The 20,611-nt window shown below is 44.5% G+C and overlaps 1 protein-coding gene across 8 annotated transcripts in view; it reads right to left on the reverse strand.

Moving 5' to 3' along the window:
- The window catches only part of cadps2 (Ca++-dependent secretion activator 2), a 221,702-nt gene that overhangs the window by 47,943 nt on the left and 153,148 nt on the right, over positions 1–20,611 (reverse strand). For 5 of the 8 annotated variants that reach the window (XR_008564370.2, XR_008564369.2, XM_070544122.1 and 2 more), the window contains exons 18-21: positions 17,010–17,166; positions 11,895–12,036; positions 11,135–11,254; positions 249–278 (exon numbers count right to left, since the gene is read on the reverse strand). Coding sequence is in view for 6 of the 8 variants with exons in the window: in XM_070544122.1 (XP_070400223.1) it covers positions 249–278; positions 11,135–11,254; positions 11,895–12,036; positions 17,010–17,166 (449 nt within the window). In the remaining 2 variants the exon portion in view is untranslated. The remainder of the gene's footprint in view (positions 1–248; positions 279–11,134; positions 11,255–11,894; positions 12,037–17,009; positions 17,167–20,611) is intronic. The other 3 variants (XM_054746515.2, XM_054746518.2, XM_015965641.3) reach the window with 2 other exon arrangements.

The raw sequence follows: 20,611 nt of genomic DNA on the forward strand, positions 1-20,611 counted from the left end.
TCACCCACTGACTGAAATCAGGTGTGTTGGAGCAGAGAAATATTAAAACATGCAGGACAGTGGCCCTTGAGGATCACCACTGGCCCTGTTAGTCATGGGATGTCCATAGCAGGCAAAAACCAAAGACAGAGCTATTATTATTATTATTACTATAAATAATCATGTCATTGTTATACCTTAAATAAAAGTAAACCTTTTATATAGGGTTACTTCAAAGGGATTCCCTCTACTGCTTTTATTTAACTTACAAAATATCAGGTAGATTTATTCCACGCAAGCTGCAACAGAAAATGACTTGTTGTTATTATGAAGGTAGTGTGGTGTGAACACTGCACTAGCAAAGCAAACACCCAAATGACTAAAACCATCTTATTAAACAAGACTTAGGTATGATCAGTGAAAGCAACACTCAAACTAAAACACCACAGTACCACGTAACAACCGGACATGCACTGCTCACGCAGACAAAATCACGCTACGCTCATGCAGACAATCACGCTAAGTTCGCGCAGACAAAATCACGCTACGCTCATGCAGACAATCACGCCACACTCATGCAGACAAAATCACGCTACGTTCACGCAGACAAACTCACGCTACGCTCATGCAGACAATCACGCCACACTCATGCAGACAAAATCACGCTAAGTTCACGCAGACAAAATCACGCTACATTCACGCAGACAAAATCACGCTACGCTCATGCAGACAATCACGCCATGCTCATGCAGACAGTCACACCACGCTCATGCAGACAGTCACGCCACGCTCATGCAGACAGTCACGCCACGCTCATGCAGACAGTCACGCCACGCTCATGCAGACAGTCAGGCCACGCTCATGCAGACAAAATCACGCTACGTTCACGCAGACAAACTCACGCTACGCTCATGCAGACAATCACGCCACACTCATGCAGACAAAATCACGCTAAGTTCACGCAGACAAAATCACGCTACGTTCACGCAGACAAACTCACGCTACGTTCACGCAGACAAACTCACGCTACGCTCATGCAGACAGTCACACCACGCTCATGCAGACAGTCACGCCACGCTCATGCAGACAGTCACGCCACGCTCATGCAGACAAAATCACGCTAAGTTCACGCAGACAAAAACACGCTACGTTCACACAGACAAAATCACGCTACGTTCACGCAGACAAAATCACGCTATGTTCACGCAGACAAAAACACGCTACGCTCACGCAGACAAAATCACGCTATGTTCACGCAGACAAAAACACGCTACGTTCACGTAGACAAAATCACGCTACGTTAGCGCAGGCAAAATCACGTTACGCTCACGCAGACAAAATCACGCTACGTTCACGCAGACAAAATCACGCTACATTCACACAGACAAAATCACGCTACGCTCATGCAGACAAAATCACGCTACGTTCACACAGACAAAATCACGCTACGTTCACGCAGACAAAATCACGCTACGTTCACACAGACAAAATCACGCTACGCTCATGCAGACAACAAAATCACGCTACGTTCACGCAGACAAAATCACGCTACGCTCATGCAGACAAAATCACGCTACGCTCATGCAGACAAAATCACGCTACGTTCAAGCAGACAAAATCACGCTACGTTCACGCAGACAAAATCACGCTACGTTCACACAGACAAAATCACGCTACGCTCATGCAGACAAAATCACGCTACGTTCACGCTGACAAAATCACGCTGACAAAAACACGCTACGCTCACGCCGACAAAAACACGCTACGCTCACGCAGACAAAATCACGCTACGCTCATGCAGACAAAGTCACGCTAAGCTCATGCAGACAAAATCACGCTACGCTCATGCAGACAAAACAGGGTTTCTTTTTCTACAACACAGCACTAAAAATGTTAAACTTAAGGGACATTTTTTGTGCTGCCACGTGGGTCTAATTCTATTTTCCTAAACTAAATGATTGTACATGACAAAGTATGAATGAAATGATGTCCTATAGATGACAGATGATGAATGGAAGGATGGAATAAGAGCTAGATGTTTTAGCAAAACCTTTCTTAAGTGTCTGAGAGAGATTGTGGAGTCTGGGTGGTAAAATCTGTTTGGCTGTATGGTTTGATAAGCTAGAGATATGTTTATAAAACCATCCGACACAATTTGTGCCGGTCTACACACCCTTGTGTGAAGATTCCCAAGCGATCCAGGGGGTCAGGAGGTGGAGATGGACACTGCGGATGGCTTGTACCTCTTGTAGCCAGCTCAGAGTAAGACCCGTCTAGTCTGGGTTATTTTCAGGTGATGGCAGGAAGCTGGAGTGCTTATTTTGCATCTAAGGCTGTTGGGCGGCTCTAAAAAGAGCTGTTGTGTCTGAAATCACTCACAAGCGTTGCAGAGAGGCTTTGACCTTGGGGTCAAAAAAATGGATGGTCTCAAAATGCTTGTTCACCCGATTGGCCTGATCAAGTGAACGGGGAAGACTAACTAGATCAGGAAGTTTTTCCTGTTTTTATCAACTTTGTTTATAAATTTGGCAAATCAGAATTTGACATGTTTAAGAGGCGCTAGCAAAATACCTCAGAAGTCACAACTTCCCTCAGATACTCAGACAGGTTAATTCTCTGCAAGCCCCCATAGTTCGGGTCTGGATATGAAGAAAAACAGGAAGTGACAAAAATTGCAGTTCCACCCTCATCCACTGGGGGCTGGTGTCAGAAGCGAGCAAATCCTCATTGACTCCCATGTTAAAAATACCAATTTCACAGCAGAAATAAACATGTTTACAGCCTGGTACCAAAACATGTTTTTGGTTTAAATGATCTAGTTTACACTCATGACAACTCTGAGGGGGGTGAATTTTTTTCTCACTCTTCTGTTTAAGTGTATTAAAAGCCTAAAATTCTGTATAATTAATGAGCATCAGGCCCACGTGACCGCAGAGCTAGCTCCGGGTAAAGGCCTCAGTAGAGCCTCGGTCTGGCTTGGAACTGTCCCGCCATTTTCAGTCTCTCAACTTAGACCAGTAGTTGTAGCGTTTGTGCATTTTTTTTTTGGATATTTTTTGTGCAATTGTTGGACAAAATGACTTGCTGTGGCATTAATTGCACTAATAGAGCGTCCAAGGAGTCTCCACTTTATTTTTTTTTGGTAAGTAAAATTATATTCATGTATTTTAGGTCACTGCCGAGCTGAGCTTAGATTTTAACATGTACTGGTTAACCATGAAATTTAAATGTAATAAGGTAAAACCCAGTGCATTTAACATAATGCTGCACTTTAGAAAATGGGTTGAAATATAACATGTTGGTGGAGCTGGGTTCCGACTATCGGTATGGTCACCCTCCCCTCAGCGGCAGCTCGGCGTATCTCTGAATCAGAAGCTCTGGTGTTGTGCACAGTTAGCTCTGGTTGTAGCTAGGTAGCTACCTTCACTAGCTTAGCTTCCACCTCTGTGTTAGCTTTGGGTTAGCTTGTAGCTACATCGCTTCAGTTCGACGGGTGTCATCAGTTGATCCCAGCCTTACAGCCCCACCCTCAGCTCCACCTCTTTTCCCTTTTTTGGAATTGTTTGGGCTTGGCGGAACCTGTCACACGGTCAAAATGGCGGTGGTGGCCACCTCCCATTTTGGCACAAAAACGTATAATTGGAGCCTATGGAAACGAATTGTCCAGTAAATATGTCGATCATTCTCAGTGTGAAGTGGAAATGTTTTTCACATTTACGTGAAGTGAACAATAAAAACCCTAATATTAATCTTATCATGTATGAGTACACTGATAGATTAACTTGTTAGATCAGCAAACATTGATCTAGTGTAGTTTAAGATCTGAAATGAATCACTGCAGGAAAAATATTCATTGTAACACATCATTGACTCAAACACTTTGGGATTTAAACATCTTGTTCATTCAACACATTTGATTACATCAACCTATAAAGTTGTAAAGTGAGTTATGATACAAGGAAGATGAACTTTATTCAGAGTGAAAGTGCAGAAAGTCTGTCTTCTGCATGACTTTTGTTCCAGCCAACATAAGGAAAGCACTTATTTGGTTGCTGATCATAGATCATTGCTTTTCTTGTTTTGAGATCGGCCAGACAGATGCGATGCACCCCTGCATGTGTGACACAGTTTGTGTCTGCAAATTCAAACGTTACTTTCTGTTTATTTTGATGAAATACTTGACCTTTGGGTAGGCTACACCAGGATAATCGATTTTACCACAAGTGTTGGATTTTCTTGACTTATCTTGATCTGACTTTTGAGGACAAACAAGAGTGTTTCCTCTCAAATATATGATAGCCTCCACCATGCTCCTCCCTCGCCATGTTTGTTTACTCCAAAGTCTCATTTGATCCCAAGATGTTTTGTGAGATTTTCTATCTGTCCAGTGAATGTTGGTGAGTGAAATAAGTTTGTGTGTAATTTTTGCCATGTAGCCACATACTGTAGGACCAAGGCTGTTTTTTTCTTTTTAGCACTCATGTTTTAAATTCATCCACCATAACAGAAGGAGAGGGGACACCGTGGTTTTAATCTAAGGTGATTGCTTTAACAAGTACGACAAAGCAAGCACGTTCAAAATCTCTGTCTAATTTAATAGAAATTAGACATGAATAAAAAGTGAGATTAGCAGGAACAGCCCAAGATCTTCTCAGTTGCAGTTGACGCAAGTCAAACACTTAAAGAGCTGTCCTGTTACTGGTTCTTATTGGATTCATAAACACTGTTTAAAACTATTCCCTTTCAGATGATTCACTTGGTACAACGAAGGTCCGATGGGACATCATGCCCTTGTGTGGCCTGTCTGAAGACACATCTAATCACACCTGTAGAGGCTAATGAGCTTGGCACTAGGTGGTTGCCCCGCCCACCACTGTAAACACCCAGCGTCAAAGACATTTTACTGTTCTTATGCTATTCAGTTCACTGAGAACACATCTATTGTTAGCTGTGCTAGCTTAACTGCGCACTAGTGTTGACATTGCTGCCTTCTGGCTAGCATTTGCCCACCGAGCTCCATCTTTTTGTGGCTCTTTTCAGCTCTCACAGCAGGACCCTATGCTTTCTGAGTCGGCCCCTCCGTCTTCACCCGTTTTTGATGAGGATGGTCTTCTTATCAACCCCCTGCTTCTAGCAGGGCAGACCAAATGGAGATGACTGAAACGCTGACCGAGTCTGACTTGGAGGCTCCCCTGTTTCCTCTTCCAGAGGAGGACAAAGAAGGCATGCTTGGCATTTGTGTCAACAGTCACGACCCGCTGGGGGACGAGGAAGCTCTCTCCATGGTGGACTGCGTGGCTTTTTTTCTTCCGCTTTGCTGACAAGCAGCAGAGAAACTCGTAGACCGGCCCTCTCCTCGTCCAGCACAAAATAGGTCCAGTTTAGCTGTTTTTTACCTCCCCACTGATCCGACTGAGGTTAAAAACCCATCTGTGTGACCAAGCTCACATCATCCTGAGCGAAGCCACTGTCCACAGTGCCGGGCTATGGCCAATTCGTGGACCTTGCTGGTGCTAAGTTGGGATTAGTGAACCTCCCTCCTATCGAGCCCTTCTTAGCATCATATCTGGTTCTAGCTTGCAATAATTTAATTCAATTCAATTCAGTTTATTTACACAGCAGTAAATCACAACAAGAGTCGTCTCAAGGACCTTCACACAGTAAACATTTCAATACAAGTCAGGTCATTAAGCCAATCAGTAAAAAGTTTCCTGCATGAGGAACCCAGCAGACTGCATGGAGTCAATGACTGGTGTCAGTGTCTTTTACAGCAGTCCCCATTCTAAGAAAGCATGTAGCGACAGTGGAGAGGAAAACCTCCTTTTAACAGGAAGACAATCATTTCTGGGTTTCACATGAAGTTGCATCCACGTCACCCAATGCAGATGGGGGTACGGACATAGCCGGCGTTACACATAACCCAAATTACTCTGTTGACTGGGTTCCAAAAGGCCCAAATTATGTGCGGTACAGTTATTACAATCACTCTAATCGGGACAAAGATAAACATTTTTTTCAAGTTCCGAATGCAGTGCGGCACAAAGGGCCTAATTTAAGAACACTTGCTGAAAGAAGACGACAGAAGTGGATCAGTCATCTCTAGCCTAAAACGGGAGGAGCTGAAACGGACAATGCTAGTTTGCAGCGATCACTTTCCAACAGGTAAGATTACTAAAAGTAAACTCCTCTCTTCGGAGGCTGCAGTCATTCAACATCTGCTCTAGGCTGCTGCACATGTTCTACCAATCAGTAGTAGCAAGTGTCCTCCTCTGTGCTGCGCGTTGTGCTGGAGTAGCACCAGTAAGAAAAACATCTCCAGGCTGATTAAAATCATTAAGAAGGCAAGCTCTGTGGTGGGTCTGAAGTTGGCTTCGGTGGAGGAGGTGGCTGAGCAGAGGACTTTGTCCAGATTCAGAGACATCATGAAAAACACCTCTCACCCCCTACATGAGGAGAGGAGGAGTGTGTTCAGCAGCAGACTGCTGTCCCCACGCTGCTCCACAGACAAGCTGACCCCTTCTTTCCACCAGAGCCGTCAGCAGCGCGAGTCGGCCGCGTCTCAGGAGCAGCATGTCGCGGCCTTTACGTGCCGGTTCTATTTTCTACGCTTGATGCCTCTGAAACGGGTCAAGTTCGACATTTTTGGGGAAGGAAAGACAGGAAATCGGACGCGGAAATGGAGCGAGACTTTCAGAATAAAGAACGTGCTGCCTTCCGGTTGCTTTACTTTAAAAAAAGTTACTAACTGTGCGGCCCCGTGAGAAGCTATCACCTAGCTAGCGGTCTCCTTTGTTTTTCAGGTCCGTATTGGCGATTATAAAACGGACAGAACATAAAACACAAACCTTTTGGAGCCCTGTTGTAATTTTCTCCTGCTTGTTGTTGTGTTTACTGACGAAGTCACTCGTGTGACTTCGTGCTCGGCCGGTGACAGCTGCCCCCCTGCTGCGTCGCGTCTCGTGGGAAGGGCCAAGCAGCAGTTTACGCGAGCAAGACGTGCTGCTGCAATAACGTGCTGCTGACGGCTCCGGTGGAAAAAAGGGGTGAGAAGCTCATTTGTACCAGGTGCTGCTATAACTCCCAGCCCAAGCATGAATAATTGAGCTGATCGAGCTGTGAACTGCTTTGATTGGGGTTTGTAACTAATTATGGAGTGTGCTGTATGAATGAGAGCAGTGGCCATAAGGTAATTTCCTGTGGGATCAATACAGTTTTTATCTATCCATCCATCTATGCATGTACGAAAAGTCTGACTTTAAAACTATATGGGTCACAACCTAAAGGAAGTTGTATTTGTATCGTGATATTGAGTATTTGCCAGCGCATTTAAAGCTTTAGTACACTCACTTTTATCCATCACGCTGTACTTTATACCCCTTCCTGGGCTGCCACCTTACCGTGGTGGAGGGGTTTAAGTGAGCCATTAGCTGCGTTTACATGTGCCAAATTTCCTCAATCCGATTGAAATCTTGGTTGATCGGAATTTCCGAATCTCTGTTCACATGGACACGAACTGAAATGATAAATGATCCGCACTTGTATAACACCTATCAGAGTAAGGACTCCAAAGCGCTTTACACTACAGTGTATCATTCATCCATTCACACACACATTCACACACTGGTGGTGATGAGCTACAATGTAGCCACAGCTGCTCTGGGGTGCACTGACAGAGTCGAGGCTGCCGAGCACAGGCGCCACCGGAGAATTCTCTGTCCGGAGCCGGGATCGAACCTGCAATCTTCCGATTACTGGACAACCCGCTCAACCTGCTGAACTACTGCTGCCCAAAAATGATCCGATCATGCCGTGCGTACATATGCATCAAGCATTTAATCCGAATAAATAGGTTGAGCATGCGCAGTTGCCTTTCCCAAAAGAAAAATTAAACAAACGCCATGAAACGAAATGAAAAATGTAAAAACAGAAATAACTATTCTTCCTGCTTTCCTGATCCATTTATTCAATTTAATATTTTTATTTAGCTCATAGAAGTTACGTTTTCTTCAGTGAATAACTGCAGATATATGCTTTGCTGCATTTTATTGTTGATTAAAATAAGGGAGGGTTATGTCTGAAGTGACAGCTGTGCCGTTGCGCTGCGGCACAGAGCGGGGGTGGGGGGGTGGGGGGCTTAGACTCATGTTTTATTACTGAGCTCTGTTGTGGCTTATTATTAATAACATGTGACAATCAGCTGAAACTGTTGAGAAAAATCTGTTCAAACAAAATAACAGAAGATGTTCAGAAAGTTTAGAAGCCTGTGTTCATCATTAACAAACCGCATCTCAGGTCATCTGCGTTTACGTGCTTTTAACACGGACTTTACTGTCGTCCAGAGTATTTAACCGAGGACGTTTTCCTACCCAACATCAGCCTCCAATCACGTCTGTAAAACTGATATTATCCTGTCTTCTTTACAAGCATCTCTGACGTCTCCATCACCTGCTGCAGAAGCTGCTGCGTTCAAAGCTGACAGAAACGGGGATCCGTGCGCTGCAACCCCTGCAATAAACCTGCGTATTTCCAGTACAGATTTGAACATGTTTGTCGAATGATTTGTGCAATAATCAGATTTTTATTTTACTTCCACAAAATGCAAGTTCTGAATTAAATATTACTGAAACGGGGACGGCTTGCCGTCAGAATTTAAAGCTGCCGCTCGTTAATTACGCCGTCATTTTTGAAGTCAGGCAGTCCAAATGACAGCGGAGAGGCCCGCTCGCTGTTGCACACATGCACAGTGGGCATTATTTTACCCCAACAATCCGAATGGCTGTGTACATGCACGTCAATCGGAACGAAGAACGGAATAAACCACCTCTCTCAATCGGATTGAAATTTCAATATGAACGGGCCGAATCAGATCAGAATATTCCGATTGACATGTTTACATGCAGAATTTTCGATCTGATTGGGCATTCAATCTGATTAAATATGCGCATGTAAACATGGCTAATGATTGTAAGAGCTAATGGCACTTACACAGTAGCGTCGGCTCTAGTCCGCCTGGACCGGGTAGGGAGTGTTCTCAAAAATGGACGTCTTTTCAGCCCTCTTCCTGAGGCAGTCTGCCTGGAGTCGAACTGGTCCAACAAGCCCACTGCTGGCTGATTGAGCGGGTCAAATTGATGCCTACCATTAGGGGAAGCCTCTGATTGGCAGATAGAATCAGTCCGCGGGGCTTCCTGCATGTGCCATTCATTATCAGTCTGGATGCTGTGGAGTTAACAAGCTTCTGACTATAGCCGTTTTTGTCTGTCTCTCACTGTTGTGCGGAGCGCGCTCACACACACACACACAAACACGCACACACTCACACACACACGCGCACACACACACACACACTCACACAAACACGCACACACTCACACACGCGCACACACACACACACACACACACACACACACACACACACACACACACACGCACACACACACGCGCACACACACACACAAACACACACAGTGCTGCCAGACACAGTAAAGCAGGATGCGAAATCAGAGTCAAAGAATCTCCTAAAGCAATACTGCTCAGGCCACTTTCATTAATTAATGGAGACACCGCGGATTTCTCCGAGCTCTTTTTCCCTGCCCACATGCATCGGAGATGCACTCATGACATCACTGATATCTATTTTTTGCGCCAACCATGATTTAGAGCCCAACCATGTGATCAATCACGTCCACATTCCTACGGATGTGTGGAACAAATGCAGATGGCTGGGGCGGGCAGTACGGAGTGGAGTGGAACCAATGCTAGTGTGTAGCTCTGGCTCCGGAACCTGTTTCCTTGAGAGGGGTTGGACTTTCTACCACTCTGGGGTTGCCCCCACTTAGTGGGGGTGGGCATACTAGTTGTCTTCCATCTTGGTGCCTGTACATTGGGGTTAACCCCAGTGAACGAGAGGGTAGTCTCCCTCTGCCTACGTGTGGGGCGACAGGTCCTGACTGTTGTCTGTGCTTATGCACCAAACTACAGTTCTGAATACCCACCCTTCTTGGAGTCCTTGGAGGAGGTGCTGAAGACAGCTCCTTCTGATGACTCATTTGTTCTTCTGGGGGACTTAAACGTTCATGTGGGTAACGTCAGTAACCCCGGTTTCCCACTGGAAGAATCAGCGACGCAAAACGGCAGCTGAACGGTTTACTTGCGAACTTCAAAGCAGGTCTTTTCACACCAGGAGAGTCTTGGCAGCGGTACAACTTCCTCGCTGGACTTGTGAGATCCCAAGATCCCTCAAGACTTCAGGTCACAGTTTGTTTATGCAATCTGCTACTCAACCAAAAAGAAGGAAATCACATTGTTATCGCAGTTTGATGCAATATATGATGTTGTTCCTCTCCACTGACAGGAATGAAGCCATGAAAACACACCGCTGTACTTCTGGAACAACGATGTAAGTAAAAAAGCCGTTGGGTCACACGTAAGACTCATATATATGAAACTGCATTGCTGCCGTACTTTTATTTTGAAAATTACTGGCGATTTTACACGGACACGGTGTGATGTCCTGTCTAGCCCTATGCTAACTGCTTCGTTAGCATAGGGCTGCTGGTTTGAAACAATCCATAGACTATAATGGATTCTATTTGAAGCAGTGACATCCCACTGCCATTCCGCACCACTGATGCTTTTAGTGTGAAACCAGGGTTTGACTAAAAAGCATTTTCATCAGAAAAACTACGACTAAGACTAAAACTAAAGTTGCCCACCAAAAACAACAGTGGTTCTCAACCCAGGTTTGATAGCTGCTCATGGCGTGTTTTGATATGTCCCATAATACCTTCATTATGACGAGTTAGTTGACTGAAAGGGAATGTCAGGTTATGCATTTAACCACTGATAGGTACAATGCAGGGCTGCCCCCTTTGCATCCTAGGTCTGTGAGGCGTGGCTATGAACTGTAAAACGGCAGTGATGTTGGGTGTTTATAGCCTAGCGTCATGCTCATTTTCAATTTCAGGCGTGATTAGATGCGTCTTTAGCCAGGTCACACGAGGGCTTAACGTCCCATAGTACCTTCGTTATGTCTTGCTCCTCTTAACAACATCAGCTGGTGTTCATGGATTCTGGTCACTTCTCAATGATGTTCACATGCAATGCCCCCCCCCCCCCCCCACACACACACACACACACGTGCAACCATACATACGTGTTCTCACACAGAGGTCCCATCCAGGTGGGCGCAGAGAAGCGGGGCATCTGGGGCAGTGTGAGAGGAAGGCTGGGGACTTTGGGAAGAGGAACACTGGCTAGATTGTTAGTTATCGACCTGCCAGGTCAGAACCAGGAACCAGGTGGATCAGGAATCGGAGAAAAATTTAAAGAATGAAAGACAGAAAAGCAGGTGAAGTAGGAGTGGGGCTAATAGGTGTCATACATGTGGACCAATGTTGTCTAACCCTAACCCTGGGTAATAGTAAAGTCAGACCTCACTTTAAACTTTAACCACGTCCGGTTGGGTTCCAGTAGAGCCGCAACCAGCATTACAATCTGTCAGATGTTTAGTGACACAGTCCACAATAACAGCTTCCTATCACAGAATTAGCTATAAAAGGAAAAGACACGTGCACAAAAGTCTGGATCAATTGCTCAGATCTACAATGAGCAGGAATATTTCACTGATGATCTGGTTGGATATTCAGTTAGGTGCTGCATGTGTGTGTATGTGGGAGGAATAAACACAACATCATCTCTAAAATCATTCTCTAATAGTCTAAAAATGAGAAAGGTCAGCTGTGACTAGTAGGAAACACAGATTGTGACAATCTGACTTAAATGTGATTAGTGTGTTGCATTTGCAGTGGTAGCTAGCTAACTGGTGATGGCTGAGCACATCTCCTTGCTGTAGATTAGCCACAAAGCAGGTTTACACAAAATCTAACGCTAAAGCCACCTCGGCTCATTCTTACTTGACGGGCTGCCAGGTCTCCTGCTCGAAGCCGTAGTGGATGGACTGGGCAATGGAGGACTCCATCAGATCGAGGTAGCGCACCACCAGAGGGACGAACACATCCTGCAGATGTTTGTGGAACGATCCATTACAGAGGTGAGCTGTGTGGGGGTCCAAAACAAGACTGGGTGAGAACGACCATTTTTTATTCCGTAACCATTACTCTTTGAATTACAGTTTTAAGACTTTAAGACTTGTTTTTACTTTTAATGTTTTGATACCACAAAATAAAATGTTCAAGAACATATAAAACATCAGTAAACCTCAGCATGAATAAAGTCTGGATGGATGGAGATATGTGCTCTCATCACCGCAGTTACCCCAAAATTCCACTCTCTCCGCTCCGGCACGAACTCCGCAGCAAAAACGGTCCCGTTGTAGTCAATCAGAGCTGTTCCACTACTGCGGCCGTGCCCACCGTTCCGCCATCCGGCAAAAATAGGATCGATCCTATTTTTGCCGGACGCAGGAGCACCTCCGCAGTCAATGGACAGAAATCACAACCACCCAACAGGAAAAGGAGCAAGCACAGCTTCCGTTATTTCACAATAAATCGATAAACAAAAAGCATTTTTGTTTCAAATGCACAGGTTTAACAACTTTTAACAACTATCAATGGCGGCTGAACTTTAAATGCACAAAAGTAAGCCATAAATACAGTTTCCACTATTAAAGTAGTCACACTTTGTTGATCCAAACACTGCTGATCTCTCAACACGAATGATGGGCAGATTAAACAGTTCATGTCGATGCTTCTCCCACACAACGGGTGTTTGGATCTAACTTCCGCGTTTATTGCTCGGACTGTATCGCAAGATCTCGAAAATCCCGCGCATGCCTGTTTGCCCACCTCAGGTCTCCGCACCGGAGCGGAGCCGTTGTAGAGCGGGTATCAGTAAAAATTGAGTTTGGAAGCGAGCGGCTGCGGAAGGCGGGGGCGGACCGGACCGGAGCGGAGGTAGTGGAATTTTGGGGTAACACACATGGTTCATTTTACTGTCTCTTCTGCACACCTGACGTCCTTTCTCAAACCAGGAGCTCAGCATTTAGCGTGCATGTGCAGAAAGCCTGTTGGTGAGCTGTCAAACTGTTGGGAGCCAGTGAGCAACAGGCCTTTAAAATAAGTGAATAAATAATTAATACTGAAAAAATGCACTGATGCTTATATTAGTCAGCTTTATTTAATGCATCAATGCAATAATAACAGGTTGACTTCTTCAGCTCTTTCATATACACACAAGCTTTAGGTTGCTGGTGATGGATCCATTAAGGAGACTGATGGACGTTCTCTACCTTGTTGAATCTAAGTTACAAAGAATGAGGAAGTTGTGAAGGTAAAAGGCGCTCCGACCCTGAGGGTTACCTAATAAAAGACCTGCTGAGGGTTTGCCTACAATAGACTCCTCTGACTTCAGCAACTCAGCAGAAGTCTTTCCACTCGTGTCAAATTATGACTTTAATGAAGCGTAAAAACTGGTATTCCAACAACAAAGCCGCTCACATTTTGCATCAAGAGCTTTTATATTTTAACTTGACAGATCTGGTGGGAAACCAGCTTTTTGTGAGGGAGCGACCTTGACAAGCTGGCACAGATTTCACAAATGAAGAACTTCTCATATGTAAAAACAACTAAATAAATCAGTAAAGCAAAAGCTAGAAACCGCAGCAGGGTTTAGATTTGACGGGTGTTGGTGACACCGTGCACATCCCAGTGACAATCCTCCCAGCAGGCTTCAGAGAAACAAATAAATCCTCCCAGACGAAGCCAGGAGCTGGTCGGCAACAAGGAGAGACAAAGGGAAGGAGTGTTGGGTAGAAGCGCGTCTCGCAGGACTTCATTAGTTTTAATTCCTCTCGCTGCGCTCCGTGATGATTAACACTAGCCTTTTCGCCCTCCTGAGAGCGAGACTTGCCTCCCCCATAACCACTCGCCTTCAAATGCTGACAATCAAGTGAGCATTTAAATAATCTGCAGCGCAACTCAGAGAAGGAGGGCAAAAAAACTGAATGAGAGTCACCTGAGATCAGCTGGCCTGTTCCCACCCAGGTTTTGTTTTTAAAGGTCTAAATTATTACAAATAAAAGAAAGAGTGAAGAAAACTGGGATCCTAATGCGATCGACGGGCAAACGCTTTTGTAGTTTTTTTTATCCGACTGGAATTCCTGCCGTCCCTTTTGTTTCACTTTATTCATAATTACCAGAGGAAGGACCTCATTTGTACAAACAGAAGTGTGTTTTTGCTCGGTCCGTGTTTTGTCTCCATCTATTGCCTCATTACTCTCCAACTCAAGGCAGCTAATGTTGTGACACTTGGAATAATTATAGCATGAACAGAAGATGGTAATTAGAAAAAATATAAGAAATGTGCCACAAAGAAGAGATTTGTGGGTTCTTTACGAAACCAATCAAGTTTTTTGTTCCCAGTATTTCCCTTGGGCTGTCTGTCTATCTGCCTGCCTGTCTGTTACTGTGGCTGAAGTATTTGGGCATCAGCCATGTTAAATAACGCCTCACATCTCGCCAGATCTCTACTGGCCCAGAGACAAAGCGCCACAGTCGACCGACGGCTTCACGAGAATTCACTCAGCTCAGATTTTTTCCTTCTCTCCCATCGGTCACATCAAAAGTACGCAGTGAGGCTCGGCTTATTGGGGAAGAAAATATTTCAGCACTCTGAAGTGGCGCGGTGCGGCGCTGAGGTTTGTTAAACATCAATCTGAGGTTTCCACAGTCACTTCTTAGGTTTTTGTTTTCCCACACAATGACAGGACCTTGACGTGTGAAGAAGAAAAAAGATGACAAAAACAAGTGGGCCTTCAAAAACTGTTTCCCTAACCCTGAAATCACGTCGAGTGTTGCTTTGTGGGATATGTTCCAGATGGTTCTCTATTCACAAACTGACAAAATATCTCCTTTTCATCCCCGGATAGTTCTTTATCTGCAGCTCCCACTTTGTATCGGTGCACAACAGCGAGTAAAGACTGACGGAGTCTTCCCTTGACCTCAGCTCTCCCTCCTGTTTTATTTTGCACCGTAAAGAATTTCAGATGCACTGATGTTCCTAATGTGTTGTTAAAGAAAAATCACTGAAACATTTTTAGAGCTCTGAATTAAGAGTCAATGGGCAAAAATAATAAAAACTGAATCAATAAAAGGAATTACGTCAAAATCCATCCATCCATTGTCTGAACCCGCTTTGTCCACGTAGGGTCACGGGGGGGCTGGTGCCTATCTCCAGCGGTCAGTGGGCAATCAGGCGGGGTACACCCTGGACAGAGAGCCAGTCCATCGCAGGGCAACACAGAGACACACAGGACAAACAACCATGTACACACACCCTCACACCTAAGGACAATTTGGACAGACCAACCAACCTAACGGTCATGTTTTTGGACTGTGGGAGGAAGCCGGAGTACCTGGAGAGAACCCACACATGCACAGGGAGAACATGCAAACTCCATGCAGAAAGATCCCAGGCTGGGAAGCGAACACAGGACCTTCTTGCTGCAAGGCAACAGCTCTAACCACTGCGCCACTGTGCAGCCCCGAATTATGTCAAAATGATTCATAAATGTAACAATGAAAAGGTCACTTTTAGCAAGTATACAGCAGTGGAAACGCCAACGCTCGCTTCAATACACATTCATGGGCCTGGAAGTACTTTACTGGGAAATATCCCAAGTTTTTTGATACTTTTTCTTTATCAGTGTTGCTTAAAGTTTATTGATTTCTGTAGAAATCCTCAAGTTCCTCCACCCAATGGTTTAAGACCCTCCACAAGGTCCCAAACCAGACTTTCAGAACCAGTGATCAGCCCAGAAGTAGCTGGTGTCTTTACCTTAGTGACTTAAAGTTGACTACCCTCAGAAGTACAACTACCCTGCACAAACAATCCTTCATCATCAAGTTTAACTAGAAAAAAGAAGTAAGAGATTTAAAAACACAAAATAAAGGAATAAACTCTAGATGTCAAACAAAGAGATCCAAAGAAGGAAGAACTAAGATGCATAAATAAGTAACTAGATTATAAAAATGTGTCCTAAAACGCAACTTAAAAAGTAGAAGTCAGGTGGACTGTCTCACCACTAGGAGGAGGTCCTTCCAAAGCTTTGGGCCGGCATGACCTAAAGCTTGTTCACTGCACGCCTTGTAACCCGCTTTTGGGACGTTCAGATGTAGGTGGTCAGCTGATCTGAGTTCATGAGACGGTTTGTAGGGTGTGATAGGCTGTGTGAGATATGAGGGTGCCAGGTTGTGGGTGGATTTAAAAACAAACTGGAGAATTTTGAAGCTTAACTAGGGCCCCGCAGGTGGGGGCCTAGGGCTTGAAGGGCTAACTGAAAGAGTGCTAGTGGCCACAGTAGATCAGCTAAAATGGGTGTAATGTGAGAACGCCTGTTTGAATAAATGAGAACTCTTGGTGCCTCATTCTGAACTTTCTGTAGTCGGTAAAAAGCAGACTTGTTTACACCTAGCAGAGTGGAACTACTGTAATCTAGTTGTGAAGTGATAAAAGCTTGTATGACCGACTCCAGGTGAGGTCTTTTAAGGATCTGCTTAAGACGAGTTACGCGACGTAATTGAAAGAAACAAGATTTGAACGTGGAATTTATCTGAGGCAGCACGGTGCGATCTGAATCCCGTTTAATACCCAGGCTGGTGGTTCAAGGCTTGAGCTTGACTGCAAGTGAGGACAGGTCAAGGTGTTGGTCAGGACTTGGCTCTGGTGTGAAGACAACAGCACCGTTTTTTTTGTAGGAGGTTGGAGGAAAACACATTTTAATTTTGGTAAAACACACTCCTGAACACAGACCGTGGAAGAGTTTAGGTTGACATAGTAGATTTGACAGTCATCTGCATACATAAATACTTCTGACATTGTACTTTGAACACACTTTGTAGGTTGATTTGTATGCTTGTGTTAAGCCTTCCTCCAGTGTTTCCATCATTTATGCACACAAACCAACAGCACACAGTTAACGCTGTAGTTCCCTTTGAAATGAAAGACGATAATACAGCATTTGATTTGTTCTCTTACCATTGTGAAGAAATACAACCTCAAACAAGACTTACGCTCAGCTTGAAGGAAGTTGTTGAGCAGCTGAAATAACGGGAAGCTATTCCAGCAGTCGACAGGCTGGACCTGCAGGACAGAGTCCATGTCCACTCTGTAGAGGGACAGAAAGGCCTCGGCGTGCTCAGCCATCAGATCCGGCCACCAGGAAAATGCCTGGTGGAGACAAGTGTTGACATTTAACACACTGGGCTCAGTCCCCTTCTATAAAGGGCTACTGTAGCTCCTTCAGCTTAATGCAATTTATTTATATGGTGCCAATCCACAACTAAAGGACAACGGCACTAAAATCAAACGTGTCCTATAAAAAAGCCTCCTCCATTTTCACTAACAAGTACTTTTAAGGTGGAATTACAAAACTTTCCTGGACCTCAGACTGGTAATTATGTACATAAACGAAATGTACTTCTATGCACAACATTTTTATTTCACGTCCTTGCCTCCTAAATGTTTATTTTCCTGCCTACACCAGTCTCGGTTACAGCGTGAAGTACTTTTACTCTAGAAACCTTAAAAATTCCAAACGAAAAACAAACCCTGTTGATGGTTTTCCTACACTGGTGATTTCACATGAAAATGAACAGTTTAAAAGACCAAAGAATGATCAGAACGGTTTGTTGACAGCAGCTGACTGAAAAGGTATATTTGAAACGCCTGGTGATTCACTCCTCAAGGCCACGAGCACAAGGCGCTACATGCCATTTCTCTTTACCCGTCTTGCATCTCTGCTGCTGCTTCTTCCTTTGAACAGAAACACTGACCTCAGGACATCGGAGTATGATTCAAAGCTGGTTGCACTTTTCTCTTTGAGGTCCTTTAACCGCCGCTACTAGAGGTCACTTGAGCAGGCTGACCTCGGTCTGCTGGAGAGCCTTGATGCTCTTTAGATAGAGTGAATTGGCAGCTACTTTCACCATGACACATGCGAACTATCTGGAGCTGGTTTATTGGTTTAAAAGCAGCCAGCAGTCACAGCAAGTGAAGATGCCTCACATCTTCCTCTGTTCATTTAGACATCAGCTGCTTTTAACGGGTTGCTTGACTAATCTGATTGTGGTCATCTAGACCCGGTTCAGACCTTTGACACCGAACAGAAGCAGATTTGTGTGAAATTTATGATTCTGATCAGAGAGAGGGGATCTTGAACCTGCAGTGTCTCAGTAAAGGCTGATCTGTGAAATATAAACTACATTCATTATATACATGAAAATCTGAATGTTTGCATAAAGCCATGACCAAACGTTTGGAGAAGGACCCGAGGACTGGTTTCACTCTGAGAAATCCTTATGGTAGCTTTCTGCACCACACTGGTGTACATTTATAAGCATTTCGCACACTTTGGATGTTTTCCTGATGATTAAATGAAGATTATGCAAACGGAAAACACCTGCAGTGGTAATCCTTCTGTTTCTAGACCTCTACAGTTCACCCTGACATGTTTCAATCAGCTTCTGCTCCAAATCCTTGCTAAGGAATCTATGGGTCAGACATCAGCCATCACATGATCGTGAATGCCCATAAAAGCCTTGATTGCTCATCTCGATGCTCAGTCATCTATTTCACCAGTTCACACCACGAGCTGCTTTCCTCTCAGCACTGCTTCCAAGCAGCTCTCTTTCCAGTTTAAATCCACAGAACTACGTAGCGTTCCGTGTACTGAGATTTAAACGCCCATCTGTTTACACCCGACACTAGCACTTCTGTGTCTGGGTCCTAACCGACACGCCCCGCTCTAACAGGTCCGTCCTCGTTGGCCAGCATGAACCCCAACACGACGCTTGAGGTTCGGCAGACGATTGTGTGTCGTCAATAGGATGGACCCCAAGATCTCATCAGGATTAAGGTCTGGAGAGTAACCTGAAGACCTTTGGGCCCTTCTCCAGACACCAGATGCTCCAAAAATTCAGAAATGACATCTATCGGAAAAAGATCCTCACATTTCAAACCTATGACTATGTCCAAAGTTAGTTTTATTCAAGTTTGTTTTAAGAAGTTACATGCATGCATCAGTGATCAGTGTCACAATAACACAAACAGGAAAGAACAAACTCACCTTGCTTACCTTTCAGAAGCAGAAGGAAATAAGAGACAGAAAAGACACAATAATCAAAAACCATCTGTTAAATGCTGCTTCTTCACCTCCGCAGCTTGTTCTTCACATCATACCGAAGCAGAATTATGTAGTTACCGTGATCATATTAAACAATCTGAATGTGTTCAAAAGCACAGGAACATTCACTACTTCTGTCTAGATGATTCATGTGTTTGAGATAATTAACCTAAATTTAATCCTAATCTAAATAAAATGTCTCCACAGCGATCAGACACCAAATCAGTTGGAACAGCATCAAAACCCAGTAAGTTATGTGGCTGACATGATCCAGGTAAACAATTACAACTTCTACATTTTAATGGAGAAAATTTTGTGGCGTCGCTCTGACAAAAAGCCTCTAATTTGTTGTTCACATCATATGTGTGGCGTGGAGCAGAGAGCCACTGGTTGTCATGGCAGCAGCAGAGAGCAGCGTGTTATTAATAGTGCAGAAACAGATGCCTGAGCGCCTCGCTGCCACTAAAGGCCGATGAAACTGCCACATCTCAACACCTATGATTGATCAGTTTTACACCCTGGCATCAAACTGCAGGCACATATGGGCCGTGGGCGTTGTTTTCATCTCGTCTCTGCTCACAACGTTAATGCAGTCCTGCCACTTGCTGCATCATCTGCCACTTCAACTCAACTGCTGCCAACTGAAGCTAAGTAAGAAATCGAGCGACGATGCAAAAAGTGATCAAGAGCATAAACGAAATGATTAAATGACTTGAGGAACTTTCATTGCTGACACTCGGAATTAAAAAAAGACAGCTGAGTTTCTCTTCAGAGTTAAACAACTTGTTTAAAGTCCAAGAATGGAAAACAAGTCAGATGATATCTGTGCAGACGGCCTTTTCCAAGTAAAATGGAACACACACACCTAACTCTGCAGATGCGTTGAAGGTGTGACATCTTCACCAGTAAAAGCTCACTCTGTCCAAACTACCTGGGGAGTTTAGGTTCAACAAACTTTATATTTATATGAATCCATAAACTCTCAGGTAACTCTAACTTCATCGTGTTATAAAAAAAACTTCACCACATCTATCATGGGTGGGGATAGAGTGCTGCCCTAGTCATGTGTGTAAAACAGTAAACAGCAGAAGCGTACGTCTGAATATCCCTGACATTTATGGGGATTCAGTCTGGATCTCAGTCAAGTCCCTTGGATAGACCTCCTTTGGGCTGGTGTCAAAGCTCACCAACATCCAGTCAGTGTGAAAGTAAGCTTGTATCTGAGGATCCACAAAGCATGAATCAGCTGCTGCTCCACCCTGAGCTGAGCTTCTTCTTCATCAGGTTTCTTCATCATCAGCTCGTGTTTCAGCCAATAAGCACCTGACAGTTTGGGCTGATGTCCAACAACCAGCGAAAGAGCAAACCAAACCACATCTGTTACCATGGTGATAGACTCCTCGTCCTACTGGAACAGAAAAACTCAGGGGGAACTCACTCAACGTGTTCCCACCACTCCTCTGGAGTTTGGTTTACCCATCAGAGTTACAG

This window comes from Nothobranchius furzeri, chromosome 14 (assembly GCF_043380555.1).
Source record: "Nothobranchius furzeri strain GRZ-AD chromosome 14, NfurGRZ-RIMD1, whole genome shotgun sequence".
Classification (NCBI taxonomy): Eukaryota; Metazoa; Chordata; class Actinopteri; order Cyprinodontiformes; family Nothobranchiidae; genus Nothobranchius; species Nothobranchius furzeri.